Here is a 14,741-nt window from a genome sequence, read left to right on the forward strand (position 1 = left end):
TTGAAATCCTGTTTTACCTCCATGGTTTTGTAGCCCTCAATATATTAGCCTCACAAAAAATGTATCAATTCAAACATTGAATGACCCCCATCAACCGGGGAAGAGTCTCAGACTTCTGTTATCCTTTGCATGAAGAAGTGGTTCCTGACAACACCCATGAACAACCTCTCTATTAAGATTTGGCACCTTGTTCTCGACTTTTCCACACCCCTCTCCCTCCCACCAGAAGAATTAATTTTTCCTCTGGCAACCCTATCAAGTCGTTTAATCAGCTTAAACAGAACAATTAGTTCTCCACAATCTTTTTACAAAGGAGTATACAACTGCATTGTTAGATTGATTAAATGGTGGCATCAATGTCATTCATATTCCTTTGCATACCACAGTACTGCAGCCTTTCGCGCCCAACAGGAATTTCACCCGGGAAAGACAGCAATCTGTAGCAGTCATCCTGTTTTAGCGAGCACTAGGACCATGAGGAATCTTTCTTTCAAGCTCATCTAGTACCTGATCCAGGAGGAGAGGCAAAGAACAGAGAAAATAAAATGGCCAGCCAGTCACAAGGAATACAACAGCTTCTCCATGCTGAGAAAAGAGCTGCAGAGAAGGTTGCTGAGGCCAGGAAACGTAAGATCTTTTTGATTATTCTGTCCTATAATTTGAGGTACAAGACAATTCTAAAATGGCACCTGCTTTGTGGTTTCCTAATGGCTTTTGCAGGATGTCTGATTCTATCTTCCATCACACCATGAAAGACGAAGATTTAGGTTTTTTGGCATTTGGCATAGCGCAGATTGATAATTCAAACAAGATTACAAGTTAAATTGATTTTGAAACCATTTTACACCAGAAATATGAATTTATCGAAGCTAGCCAGTTTATATTTCTGAGATACAGTGTCCTCAAGCATAAAAGCCAGGATTAATGAAGTGTTTTTTGTGTGTGAAAATGAACCTCAGAAAAGTGTGCAATCTGTTCCCTTAATGATATCTTTCAGTGACAACCTCCATGCAAGAAATAAAAGGATTAAAAGATTTACGTTCTGTCAGAGGCCTGCCAGAAATGTGAACGGAGATACTGACAAGATAACATGAGAGAGAAAATATTGAGCTTGCCTTGTTTTTAAAAATTATTTACCATGAAAAAATATATAGTATATTTAATTGTTTATCTCTTCCCATTGCTTTAGATTTCTTCAACCCTCCATGTATACAGAGATCAAAGTGGCAGGCAGGAAGACAGACAGGCAAACCTCTTGGCCTGCATTACTCTGTAATTAGCAAGCAGACAGTGTCCAAGGGCATCACTTTGAGTCCCAGCTGAGAAAGAAAACTGCCCCAGTCTTTGTCATCTTCCTGAGGTTGTGACCTCTGGCCTGTCATTGCAACATTCCCATGTTACAACAGTGATTACACTTCAACAGTACTGTTGCCAATGTGCACCGGAGACGCCAATAATGTTGCCCATTAATAATGAGGATATTGCTTTTCAGAGTCGCCAGGTATCAAATGATACCACCACAAGGTTCAGCCAGATATTGATCAAAGACCCAACAACCAGTCAGTTAGATCAAGTTCGGTAATAGTTTATTTACACACAAGATTAACTCACACATGCAACATAAAGACACTACAAGCTAAATTATACCTAACACTACAACAACCTGTACTTAACTTCAGGCACCTGGCTTTGGCAGAGGAACAGTGGCCTTCGCTCGGATCTGGAGTGGTTGGGTCTGGAGAAGTAACTTCTGCTAGGCTCATCTGTCTGGTAGCGATCACTGATCTTGAACTTGCTTCTGGTCGTGGGCTTCGGGTATAGGCCGGGCCGGAGAGCGCCGGTCTGCCAGGGCCAAAAGAGATTTAACACGTGGCAGTGTCTCTCTTTATCCTTTGGGGTTTTGTGCTCTTTTGGGCAGTCCTTCGCTTGGGGCCCAATAATTCGGCAGGCTTCAATCACTGCCTTCGATTTGAGCCAATAAAGGGGCGGGTGCCTTGATGGCTGGACATGTCCTGATTGGTCATTGACCTCGGCTGTTTGGGCTTCCTGTGTGAAGGGAGTGACGCCAATGTATCTGGAATTGTATCTGATACCTGAGTACCAGTCCTTTGTCCTGGGAAAATAGGCCATTAGAATGCAAATCGGCTAGGGGTTTCGATACTGTCTGGTTCTCTGTTAGCAAATATACATTCAGGCTCTGAGTTTGCCTGAATCCTGTATTGGCCATATTTCCCTTGAGTCTTTGCAAGTATCCATGTTTACTTTGTAAGTGGCCATCCCAGATGGCTACAGTACGTACTTGGTCACAAGGCACTTTGGTTCATCCTGACAACGTGGAATGATGGATAAAATGCACGTCTTCATTTCTTCTAACTGCTAATGTTCAACGAAGAGCACAAGAATTATCACCAATGTCTGATCCCAATATTTAACCACCTATTAATATCACAAAAGGCAGGTAATCTGGATTATAGTAACTCTGCTGTTTAAAGCAACTTGCTATGCACAAAATAATTGCTGCATTTCCTACAGTACAACGGTGACTGCACTTCAAAGGTACTTCAACTGTAAAGTGCTTTGAGACACCTTGTGGTGATAAAACGTACTACACTATATAAATACAAGTCTTCCTCCTTATCACAAAGTTTCTATTACTCATTTTCAGATGAATTAATCAGAAATGCTATTCTGATTAATTCATCTGGCTTTCCAATTCAAAATATCTGGAGACCAAATTCAGCACACGTAATAATCTTTATTATTGTCACAAGTAGGCTAACGTTAACACTGCAATGAAGTTGCTGTGAAAATCCCCTCGTCCCCACATTCCGGTGCATGTCCGGGTACACAGAGGGAGAATTCGGAATGTCCAATTCACCTAACAAGCACGTCTTTCGGGATTTGTGTGAGGAAACCGGAGAACCCGGAGGAAACCCTCGCAGACACGGGGAGAATGGGCAGACTCCGCGCAGACAGTGACCCAAGCCGGGAATCGAACCTGGGACCCTGGCGCTGTGAAGCAACAGTGCTAACCACTATGCCACCGTGCGTCCTGGCTAGAGCCTGATTATATTTGTCAACACTGAGATGGTGGTGCTTCAATTGCTCGCACCTCACCCACCAATAAAATGGGTACGTTGAACTGACACCTGGGGCGCGATTCTCCCAAACAAGGAGAAATCGTAAGGCTGGTGTCAAAAACGAGCGGGTTTGACGCCAGCCTCCCCCCCCCAACCGGGAACCGATTCTGGTCCCCGGTCGGGGCTAGCATGCCGCGGCCGTGAGCTCCGGCTAGCGGCATGCTAGCCCCGACCCGGGACCAGAATCGGTTCCCGGTCGGGGGGGGGAGGCTGGCGTCAAACCCGTACGTTTCGTTAAGCCCGCTTGCCAGAGTTTGCGACGGCTGACGCGTCACATGACGTCAGCCGCGCATGCGCGGATTGGAAGACTCCAACCCGTGCATGCGCAGATGACGTCATCGCGCATTTGCACGAAACCCGCGCATGCACGGGCCGGGATGCCCCTCAGCCGCCCCGCGAATGGATACAGCGGGGCGGCGGAAGGACAAAGAGTGCGCGGGAATCAGGCCCATGGCACCCTTGGCACGGCTGTGGTACTACCGTGCCAATTGGTGCCATGGTTGCCAAGATCCGAACTTTACGGCCTTTTTTACGAACGGCCAGACCAGGTGTATTTGCCGTTCGTAAAAACGGCCGTAAAGGGCTTGGACTTCGGCCCATCGGCCAGCTGAGAATCGCTGCTCGCCGTAAAAAAACGGCGGCAGCGATTCGTGTCGGGAGTCGGGCGTGGGGAAGGGGGAGAATAGCGGGAGGGCGTCAGACTAGCGTGGCCGTAAAAATTTACGACCCCCGCTATTCTCCGCACCGTCGTGAGTGCGGAGAATTGCGCCCCTGATATTTACAACCCGTGCCTCAGAGACTCCACATGAGGTTCTATACAATCGATAGTCTTGTCAAAATAATCCTTCTTCACAAACTGTTATAACCCCCATGACACAAAAGGGGACGATCTGATTAATCTGCCCGTGAACCTTGTGGAGTACGAGCTCCCCCAGTGAGGGAGCTCAGCAGGATAGTTAACTCCGGACCTTAAAAGCCAGGGCGGCACGGTCATACAGTGGTTAGAACTGCTGCCTCACGGCGCTGAGGACCCAGGTTCGATCCCGGCTCAGGGTCACTGTCCACGTGGAGATTGCACATTCTCCCCGTGTCTGCATGGGTCTCACTCCCACAATCCAAAGATGTGCAGGGTAGGTGAATTGGCAATGCTTATTTGCCCCTTAATTGGAAAAAAAAGAACTAGGTACTCTGAATTTTTAAAAAAGGACCTTAAAAGCTGGCCCAGGTAGGAGCTGAGATGTAGAGTAGTTCCAACTGGGACTGGGACTATTACTTGTAAATACTTTACTTTTGGTAATAAGCCTATTGTTTGACTCTCCTTTCTGGACTCCTCTGTGACTATTAAATAAATCTCCCTGGATCGATTAAGGGACTCCCTGTATTAACTGGAATGCATTTGAATTGGGGAACTAAAAGAAGTACTCTAATTTTAGAGGGTGAACAATTTCCACTGGTCACTGCATCAGTAAAAATAATTATGTAATTGCACATGGCTACTGTACTCAAGGCAATCATTATATTTAAGAGAAAAACATTAAAGTGCAGAGATAAAAAAGTGGAGAAATTGAATTCAAACTAGGCAGGTGAGAAGTTCAGCTGCATTCCAGAAAAAAAAGCATCTTGGAACTACTTGCGGAACAGCGGATAGCATTCCTGACCCAGAGCCAGAAGTTCCAGGTGTGAGTCCCATCCTGGGACTTGAGAGCCAAGGAAGGTGCATCCATAAATCAGTCAAGCACGTTGAGAATTAATCTACAGGCAGTAAAAGCAGGAGGAATTCCTGGTCAGCCATAGTGATAGAATGACCATTGGAGCGTCTACCATCATTATCCTGAGCCTAGACTATAAATGCATGTACAACGTTCAGCAACTCAGACTCCCTGAGTTAACTGTAACACAACACCACACCAGCAGTTACTGTAGTTGAGAATCAGATAAATTGGAAATCACTTTTTTAGACAATTTAATAAGTCACTATATAGAGAATAAAATAAATGGAAGGTCACTATACTCAGTCCACTACAAATGAGAGGTTGCTACTTTTGAATATCGGTTAAACAGCAGTTTGCACCCTTCAAGTGTATGTTAATGAGAGGCTACGGTACTTCAGATTTGTGTAAATGAAAGGTTTAAATCAGTGAACAGCTACTATTCTTGTTCCAGGGAAGGCACGGAGGCTGAGACAAGCTAAGGAGGAAGCCCAGGGTGAGATTGAACAATACCGTCTGGAGAGAGAGAAGGACTTCAAACATAAGCAAGAAGCGGTGAGCAATGTGCAAAAAAGGTCGGGACTCGCAATCCAGAGAAAGTTCTGTTCAAATCCCTCCCCTCCATGGCATTTTAAGAATTTGAATACAATTTCAAGAATATCTTGAGGCAAAACGCTGGCGTCAGCAAAAAGCGTTCATGAAACTTTCAGCTTGTTGCAAAATCCTATCTGGTCCATGAATGTTCCGATGCAACAAAATCTTCCATCCCTATCCGATCTGGCCTATCTGTGACTCAGGACCTCACCACTGTGGTTAAATCCCTATGGGGTCTGACCTATCTGTGACTCAGGACCACACCACTGTGGTTGAATCCCTAACTGGGTGGCCAAGCAAACCACTCAGCTGTATCAAACCAGTATACACATTGTCATTCAACCAAGCGGACCACCACCTTCTCATGGCCTCAGGACAACTATTGTAACCTTACTGGCACACCGAGATCTCCAGAAATTTTAATTACTGCTTTGCATATCGAGGCATGAATGCGATACATTTGACTGTTCAGTTTGGAGTGGAATGTTTCAAGCAGTCTGGAGCTCAATGAGTCATAGAGTCGTAGAGGTCTCTGTACAGAATGCCCTTTGGCCCATTACATCTGTGCCGGTCAATGAGTTTATTGAGTAAGTGAACTAATGCACTGGTTTTAACCCAGTTTGTGTGAAGTTAGCAGCTCTCGCCTAGAACTGCAATAAAGATAGATAGATAGAGAAATACAGCACAGAACAGGCCCTTCGGCCCACGATGTTGTGCAAAACTTTTGTCCTAGGTTAATCATAGCATTTTGGACACTAAGGGCAATTTTTCATGGCCAATCCACCCAACCTGCACATCTTTGGACTGTGGGAGGAAACCGGAATACCTGGAGGAAACCCACACACATACGGGGAGGATGTGCAGACTCCACACAGACAGTGACCCAAGTCGAAATCGAACTTGGGACCCTGGAGCTGTGAAGCAATTGTGCTATCCACAATGCTACCATGCTGCCCTTAAGAAGAAGTTAATCTACACTCTATTAGGAACTGCAATTGACTGGAATGTCCCGAGGTTAAGGAGGCAACTAATCTTCTTCTCCTTGATCATAGTCCAGTGATTGCTGTTCGAACTGCATTTGTAAATGTCAGGTAATAATACATATGGTAAGGAGCAAATAAAACTATAAATATTCGGTCAGTCTGCATCTGTGGAGAGAACAGGTAAGTTAAAACTCTGGGCGTAACTCTTGTAAGGAAACAACATTATCCTCAGTTCTGACGAAAGGTTACACTTGAAACATTAGCTTGTCTCTTCTTCCCACATTTGCAGATTGACTCAAGGTGAGTTGAGTTTGATGCCTCACCAGTAAAACAGCCTGCCATACTCATTCGCAAACCCATACATGAGTTATGATCTCTCAGATGTGGTATCTGAGGGAAAATAGTGCCCTTGTATGCTTTAGTGGTCACAAAGGTGTCCAGTAAGAGAGTTTAACAATACGGTTTTGTATCAAAATAAACTATTTACAAGCACAATTCAAGTCCCAGCCCCGACTGCAGACAACAGCACAGCTTTTACGGGCCTGCTTTTCTTACTGTGGTAATACCACTGTATGTATATATCTGTGTGCCTCTATTAGGGGATGTATAATAGTACCGGCTATTACAGGTTTGTCGGTAAGCCCCTGCATAGTTTGTCGGTAAGCCCCTGCCGGCTATCTCCGCCCACAGGAGCAGTATAAATATCCATGAGGTCTCCTGAGCTGCCATTTTACAGCTCCACTTGAGGTAATAACATCTCACGGTAATAAAGCCTCTTTTGTACCGTTTCGTGTTTCTGTGTGCAATTGTTAGCGCAACAATGACCCAAGTCCAAAATCCTGTAGATGGGCCTCCACCTCTCAGCGGGGAAGCTCGTACTCCACGAGGCTCACGGAAAGATTAATCGTTTCTTGTGGGGGGGAGGGGTATAAGAAATGCATTCAGGGCAGGAAGGCAATACCTTCATTCAGAAGGGGAGAGATGTAACACTACTTATTTTTGTAATGAGGCAGGTTTGAGGTTTGAGCATTTGAAGCACCAACCAGAACAACAAGAAACAAATTTGATAGCTTTAGAGAATTTGAGCTTCAGCTTCCTTTTCGGAATCCCACCCAGGTCTTGTCCTAATAGTTCCTTTTCCCTTTTATTTTTACAAAGGTTATGGGGTCCCAAGGTAACTTGGCAGCGGAGGTCGAGCATCAGACACGTCAGAAGATCCAGGCAATGCAGGCCAACCATCACCGAAACAAGGAAAAGGTCCTTCGCCAACTGTTGATGCTGGTGTGTGACATCAAGCCTGAAATTCACCACAATTATCGCATTAACATGTAGGCAAGCGCCAAACGTGACAATTCACCATCACCAGGGCCTCTCATCAAACAAATCAAACTGGGCTAAGTTGTGACTGACATGAGCATTAATTCCCCAGCGCAATTTATCGTGTATCCCTTGTACGTTATAAATTATTGTGGCTCTTCCGGTTATTCCATGGTAACAATTCAGAATAGATCAAGTTAGGTAAAACGTGCTGCATGTTGAGAGGCTGCGTTGATTGAAAACCATTTGTCACCACTGTTAGATCCAACATTATGCGAGTTCATTCAGTTCCTTATGCCCAATTCTCGAGAATTATGTTGCTAAATTGGGAATTTTCCCAATATTTCTTGCAGAGCATTTGCAAATACAGATTCTCCAGCACTTAAATGACATTTTAAATCCAGTATTAATCACCCTTCCCTTAATTCCCAGAGCTGTTCCTCACTCTCGCCCGCACACAACACTATCACGAAGAGGCGTTGCATCATTACGGCACAGAAGGAGCCCATTTGGCCCATTGGGTCCATGTCTACTTCCTGCTGGGACCATTCTTCCCAGTCCCAGTTCACAGTGGCACATTTCCCTCATCCCCATCTGGTTAATGCTGCAACATTTTTCTTTGATCGATGGCCTGACATTCCCTTCCCTCCAGGGGCCTAGCTGAGGTTAGTGACTCAGCGTGTAAAGTACCACAGGTGCAATAACATTCTGTGGTGCAGTGCGCTGGTGCAGTTCCAGCCAGCTGCACAGTACACACAATTTCTAATAATTCGACTAATTAACTTGAAAGGTATTTGAAGATTTTTAAACCATATTTCATGTTAAACTTAACTTCATGATAAACCAATATAACAGCAGGTAGCCACGACCATTCCAATTTGCCTCACCAATCAACTTACAATATACACTTCCAAACCCAAAACTAACAAGGAATCTCTGCATTTGTTATAATTCATTCCTTACTCGTAATTAAGATACTTACAAGATATTTGTTTCCACCAACTTGGGCCTCCATATTTTGTTTGAGTTGGCCATGAAGGTTCATCAGTAATGAGCAATGGTCAATGTGTGATCCGGAGACGTTGCTGTCAGGAAAATATATTAAAAGGAACATTATCAGCATGTGTCCTCAGCAAGAACAAGTATTACACTTTGGTAAAGTATAAGAAAAGAAAACACATTGTATATAATATGTTAGGAAAGAGATGGTATGATAATTGAACAGTAGAACCTTATTACATATTTAATCAATGATTCCATTAGTAAGGCAGAGAATAGCAAATGATTGGCAACACATCCAAGGTTGTAACAAGGTTAACTATATCAGAAATGTAAAGAACTATTTCAATATTTTAAATCCCACGGGCCATGTTTTATTCCCAAATGAGTTAGTCTTCCATTGCTTTCCACCTATAAACATGGCACTGACATCATAGTTGCCATCACTAATTTCCCTTGCCACTATCAACTGGTGTGTGATATTTTGGCAGGAACATTTTTTATTTTAAATATCAAGGTATGTCTTGCCAGCCATATTAAAACAATAAAGCTCTCTTTCATCGTGTTTATTCAAAGTAATGGCATGTTACTTCTTTCACAATGACAGTGTTACTTTGTGAAATGTATAATGTTACAACAATGTTTCACATACATGATGCTCGTTTAAGCAGTTCTTTCGCCGGTTTCCACACAGCGTGGATGCAGCTGCAGTCATTTTGATGCACAGTGTTAATATGGAGAGGATTGTATTTGGTAATTCCTCAACAAATCTGTCAGTCTCTTGATACGTCAATTACTGTGAATAAATGTAAGTGGACCCCAATTATTTGAGTGGTTTCTGAATGCACAGCAGCTTTGGACTGCATTATGTGAGGTGATTTTACTGAATGTTTCTGTTTGTTTCCCATTTTGGGTGGTAACCTCCTTACACTCTTCTGCCCAAGGGTGGCATCTGCTGGGATCACATGGGACCATGCCATGGCTGAGTGCTATGCACGGAGTGGGAAGCACCTTTATTAGGTTCTCTGAACTGGGGAATCGACAAGCCCAGCTGAAGACAAGTTCATGAGTTGTCAAATACTGAGGCCCTAGGTCAGTGCTATCTAATAGCATTTTACTGCCCGCCGAATCTCGCTCGAGCGCAGCATGACCGGAGAATGCCAGGAGAGGCTTGCAGCGAGCTTCCCGACAGGCTCCGCGCCTCTCCCGGGATTCTCCGAAGCCCCGCGAGATGTCGGTGTCGGAACCCCGCCCAGATGACGCTCGCGGGAGTAGGTCTTAAACCTACTTACAACCTGCCTTCCCGGGATCCACTGACCTCCGTCGATTCTTCGGTCTCCCCAGGCAGGCTGCAGCCAGGCACCAGTCAGTGCTGGTCCGCATAGCGTGGACGAGGCGGAATGGCACCCGTGGAGGGGGGGGGGGGGTCTCCCGGGCCATTGGAGACCCCAGGGTGGTCAGGTTAAGTGCAGGGTGGTTCCCTAGCCCTCCCTCTGGGACGCAGGCATCTTGCCACTGACACCCTAACACTGCCAAGGTGCCTGAATGGCACTGCCAAGATGGCAGGAGCATTGTCTGCGTACTAGTTTAGCACAGTGGGCTAAACAGCTGACTTGTAAAGCAGAACAAGGCCAGCAGCACGGGTTCAATTCCCGTACCAGCCTTCCCAAACAGGTGCCGGAATGTGGCGATGAGGGGTTTTCACAGTAACTTCATTTGAAGCCTGTGGTGATCACAAGTTAACTAGATGAAATACAACTGAGCAAACACTAGAGGGAGCAAGGGAGAGCCATATAAATAGACCAGGACAGGAAGTGAGGACACACTTCACAGAGGGCAGAACTTGGGGCAGGACACAGACACGACAGCTGGTAGCACTTGAGGTAGCCGTAGGTAACGCTCTGAAGAGAGAACAAATTCACAATAAAGCATCTTCTCCACATTTGAGACTACGAGCTTTATTAAGTCACAAGGCACAACACAAAGCCTACTTGTGACAATAAGCAATCTTCATTTCATTTCATTTTCAGTGTAAGGTGCCTGAATATCAGGGGGCGAGGGGGTGCAATGTCCATAAAATGAGGGTGGGCAGGATTTGAAGGGTGGGAGAGTGCAGGGCAGGTAAGTAGGGGCCTCCGGGAGGTTGGTTGGGTGATGGGTAGGGGCCCGAGAAGGGAGAGGGTGTAAGGGGGCCTAGAGGGGACACACAGGGACCCCATAGCGGGGTGTCCTCACTTGGGGGAGGGGTGGTGGGGTAATGATCGTGTGTGTGGGTGACATTGTCCATGGGTGGAGGGTGTGGGGGTGACACACAAGCTCACTTCGAGATCGGGGCACCCTTTCAAAATGGCAGCCCCAATCCCTGTGTTCAGCTCCCAGTGCTTAAAATTTTTTTTAAGTGTGTGCCAAACCAGTGATAAACTCCCCAGGGCCCAAAAAGTGACGAAGTGTCATTGAATTGTGGGAAACTCCCTGAAAAACCCGCCACAAATTAACTCAGAAATTTTTGGGGACAATCGCGCCCAGAGTCTGGAGCCACATGCTCAGTTGAATTAGCAGTTGCTGAACGCCCATCTCACAGCACCAGGGACCCGGGTTTAATTCCAGGCTGGGTGACTGTCTGTGCGGAGTTTACACGTTCTCCCTGTGTGTGCGTGGGTTTCCTCCGGATGTTCCGGTTTCCTCCCACAGTCCAAAGATGTGCAGGTTCGGTGGATTGGCCATGATAAATTACTCCTGAGTGTTAAAATCGTTAGGCGGGGTTACTGGGGAGTTTAGCTGAGGGCTCTTTCAGAGGGTCAGTGCAGTCTCGATGGGCAGAATGGCCTCCTGTGGTGTAGGGATCCTATAGTGAAAATCTCAGATGTGAGGAAAGACCTTAATTCGCCAGAAATGATAACCGGCGAGTGCGTTGGGCAACGGCAGCCCAAGACCGAGCAGGATCCAAAAATTGGAAATTCTAGCCGCCTGTCAAAAGGCAGATAGGGGGCGCGATTCTCGCATGCCGTGCATTATGGGAGAATCACCGTTCGCACCATTTTTTCCCACGGCGCCGGTCCGACGCCGGCAGGCGACTCTCCGAGGAGTGGAGCATCGGCGCCATTTGCTGCGGAGCGTTTGGCGCGGCACCGGTCCGCGGCCGGGCTGCCGATTCTCTGGCCCGGGCTCCGCTCATCCCCCCACTACCCCCCTCATCCCCCCACTCCCCCCCTCATCCCCCCACTACCCCCCCCACTCACCCCCCCCCATCCCCCCACTCCCCCCCTCATCCCCCCACTCCCCCCCCTCATCCCCCCACTCCCCCCCCTCATCCCCCCACTCCCCCCCTCATCCCCCCACTGCCCCCCCTCATCCCCCCACTCCCCCCCCACTCATCCCCCCACTCCCCCCCCATCCCCCCACTCCCCCCTCATCCCCCCACTCCCCCCTCACCCCCCCGCTCATCCCCCACTCATCCCCCCACTCCCCCCCGCTCATCCCCCCACTACCCCCCGCTCATCCCCCCACTCATCCCCCCCACTCCCCCCCCGCTCATCCCCCCACTCCCCCCCCGCTCATCCCCCACTACCCCCCGCTCATCCCCCCCACTCCCCCCCCGCTCATCCCCACTCCCCCCCGCTCATCCCCCACTCCCCCCCCCGCTCATCCCCACTCCCCCCCCGCTCATCCCCCCCACACCCCCCCCGCTCATCCCCCCCACTCCCCCCCCAGCTCATCCCTCCCACTACCCCCCCGCTCATCCCCCCACTCCCCCCGCTCATCCCCCCCACTCATCCCCCCACTCATCCCCCCACTCCCCCCCGCTCATCCCCCACTCCCCCCCGCTCATCCCCCCACTCCCCCCCGCTCATCCCCCACTCCCCCCCGCTCATCCCCCCACTCCCCCCCGCTCATCCCCCCACTCATCCCCCCACTCCACCCCGCTCATCCCCCCACTCCCCCCCCGCTCATCCCCCCACTCCCCCCGCTCATCCCCCCACTCCCCCCCGCTCATCCCCCCACTCCCCCCCGCTCATCCCCCCACTCCCCCCCGCTCATCCCCCCACTCCCCCCCGCTCATCCCCCACTCATCCCCCACTCCCCCCCGCTCATCCCCCCACTCCCCCCCGCTCATCCCCCCACTCCCCCCCGCTCATCCCCCCACTCCCCCCCGCTCATCCCCCACTCATCCCCCCACTCCCCCCCCCGCTCATCCCCCCCGCTCATCCCCCCACCCCCCCGCTCCCCCCCACTCACCCCCCTGCTCATCCCCCCACTCCCCCCCACTCCCCCCCCTCATCCCCCCACTCCCCCCCCTCATCCCCCCACTCCCCCCCCTCATCCCCCCACTCCCCCCCTCATCCCCCCACTCCCCCCCACTCCCCCCCCTCATCACCGCCCTCACTCCCCCCACTCCCCCCCCTCATCCCCCCACTCCCCCCCCGCTCATCCCCCCACTCCCCCCCCGCTCATCCCCCCACTCCCCCCCCCGCTCATCCCCCCACTCCCCCCCTCATCCCCCCCACTCCCCCCCCTCATCCCCCCACTCCCCCCCCCGCTCATCCCTCCCACTCCCCCCCCCCGCTCATCCCTCCCACTCCCCCCCCCGCTCATCCCTCCCACTCCCCCCCCCGCTCATCCCTCCCACTCCCCCCCCGCTCATCCCCCCACTCCCCCCCCGCTCATCCCCCCCACTCACCCCCCTCATCCCCCCACTTCCCCCCCTCATCCCCCCACTCCCCCCCGCTCATCCCCCCACTCCCCCCCCCCGCTCGTCCCCCACTCCCCCCCCGCTCATCCCCCCACTCGTCCCCCCACTCCCCCCCCCTGCTCATCCCCCCTCATCCCCCCACTCATCCCCCCACTCCCTCCCGCTCCCCCCCCCGCTCATCCCCCCACTCCCCCCCCGCTCATCCCCCACACTCCCCCCCGCTCGTCCCCCCACTCCCCCCCCTGCTCATCCCCCCTCATCCCCCCACTCCCTCCCGCTCCCCCCCCCACTCACCCCCCTCATCCCCCCGCTCATCCCCCCACTCCCCCCCCGCTCATCCCCCACTCCCCCCCCCGGTCATCCCCCCCTCATCCCCCCACTCCCCCCCCCGCTCATCCCCCCACTCCCCCCCCGCTCATCCCCCCCGCTCATCCCCCCACTCCCCCCCCGCTCATCCCCCCACTCCCCCCCCCGCTCATCCCCCCACTCCCCCCCACTCCCCCCCTGCTCATCCCCCCACCTCATCCCCCCACTCCCTCCCCGCTCCCCCCCGCTCATCCCCCCACTCCCCCCCCGCTCATCCCCCCACTCCCCCCCCGCTCGTCCCCCCACTCCCCCCCCTGCTCATCCCCCCTCATCCCCCCACTCATCCCCCCACTCCCTCCCGCTCCCCCCCGCTCATCCCCCCCACTCACCCCCCCACTCACCCCCCTCATCCCCCCGCTCATCCCCCCACTCCCCCCCGCTCATCCCCCACTCCCCCCCCGCTCATCCCCCACTCCCCCCCCGCTCATCCCCCCACTCCCCCCCCCGCTCATCCCCCCACTCCCCCCCCCCCGCTCATCCCCCCACTCCCCCCCCCGCTCATCCCCCCACTCCCCCCCCGCTCATCCCCCCCACTCCCCCCCCCGCTCATCCCCCCACTCCCCCCCCCCTCATTCCCCCCACTCCCCCCCCCCTCATCCCCCCCACTCCCCCCCCTCATCCCCCCCACTCCCCCCCCTCATCCCCCCCACTCCCCCCCTCATCCCCCCCACTCCCCCCCCTCATCCCCCCCACTCCCCCCCTCATCCCCCCCACTCCCCCCCTCCCCCCCCCTCCCCCCCCACTCCCCCCCTCCCCCCCCCCACCCCCCCCCTCCCCCCCCCACCCCCCACTCCCCCCCCACCCCCCCACTCCCCCCCCTCATCCCCCCACTCCCCCCCCTCATCCCCCCACTCCCCCCCCCTCATCCCCCCACTCCCCCCCCTCATCCCCCCACTCCCCTCCCCCTCATCCCCCCACTCCCCTCCCCCTCATCCCCCCACTC

At 51.9% G+C, this 14,741-nt stretch overlaps 1 protein-coding gene across 1 annotated transcript; it reads left to right on the forward strand.

Annotated features, from left to right (window-relative positions):
• Nucleotides 1–416: 416 nt before the first annotated feature.
• Nucleotides 417–9,565, forward strand: atp6v1g1 (ATPase H+ transporting V1 subunit G1). Its single transcript, XM_038816743.1, has 3 exons — nucleotides 417–627; nucleotides 5,304–5,404; nucleotides 7,585–9,565. The coding sequence occupies exons 1-3, from the start codon at nucleotides 546–548 to the stop codon at nucleotides 7,756–7,758; spliced, it is 357 nt and encodes a 118-aa protein (XP_038672671.1). The 5' UTR covers nucleotides 417–545; the 3' UTR covers nucleotides 7,759–9,565.
• Nucleotides 9,566–14,741: the final 5,176 nt, after the last annotated feature.

The sequence above is a fragment of the Scyliorhinus canicula genome, chromosome 13 (assembly GCF_902713615.1).
Source record: "Scyliorhinus canicula chromosome 13, sScyCan1.1, whole genome shotgun sequence".
NCBI classification, from domain to species: Eukaryota; Metazoa; Chordata; class Chondrichthyes; order Carcharhiniformes; family Scyliorhinidae; genus Scyliorhinus; species Scyliorhinus canicula.

What these genes read in the sequence shown, in the direction of transcription:
- atp6v1g1 (XM_038816743.1), top strand. Translation starts at nt 546, where the DNA reads ATGGCCAGCCAGTCACAAGGAATACAACAGCTTCTCCATGCTGAGAAA. An exon ending in GGTTGCTGAGGCCAGGAAAC is followed by an intron (nt 628 to 5,303) that starts GTAAGATCTTTT and finishes TTCTTGTTCCAG; the next exon opens with GGAAGGCACGGAGGCTGAGA. An exon ending in TCAAACATAAGCAAGAAGCG is followed by an intron (nt 5,405 to 7,584) that starts GTGAGCAATGTG and finishes ATTTTTACAAAG; the next exon opens with GTTATGGGGTCCCAAGGTAA.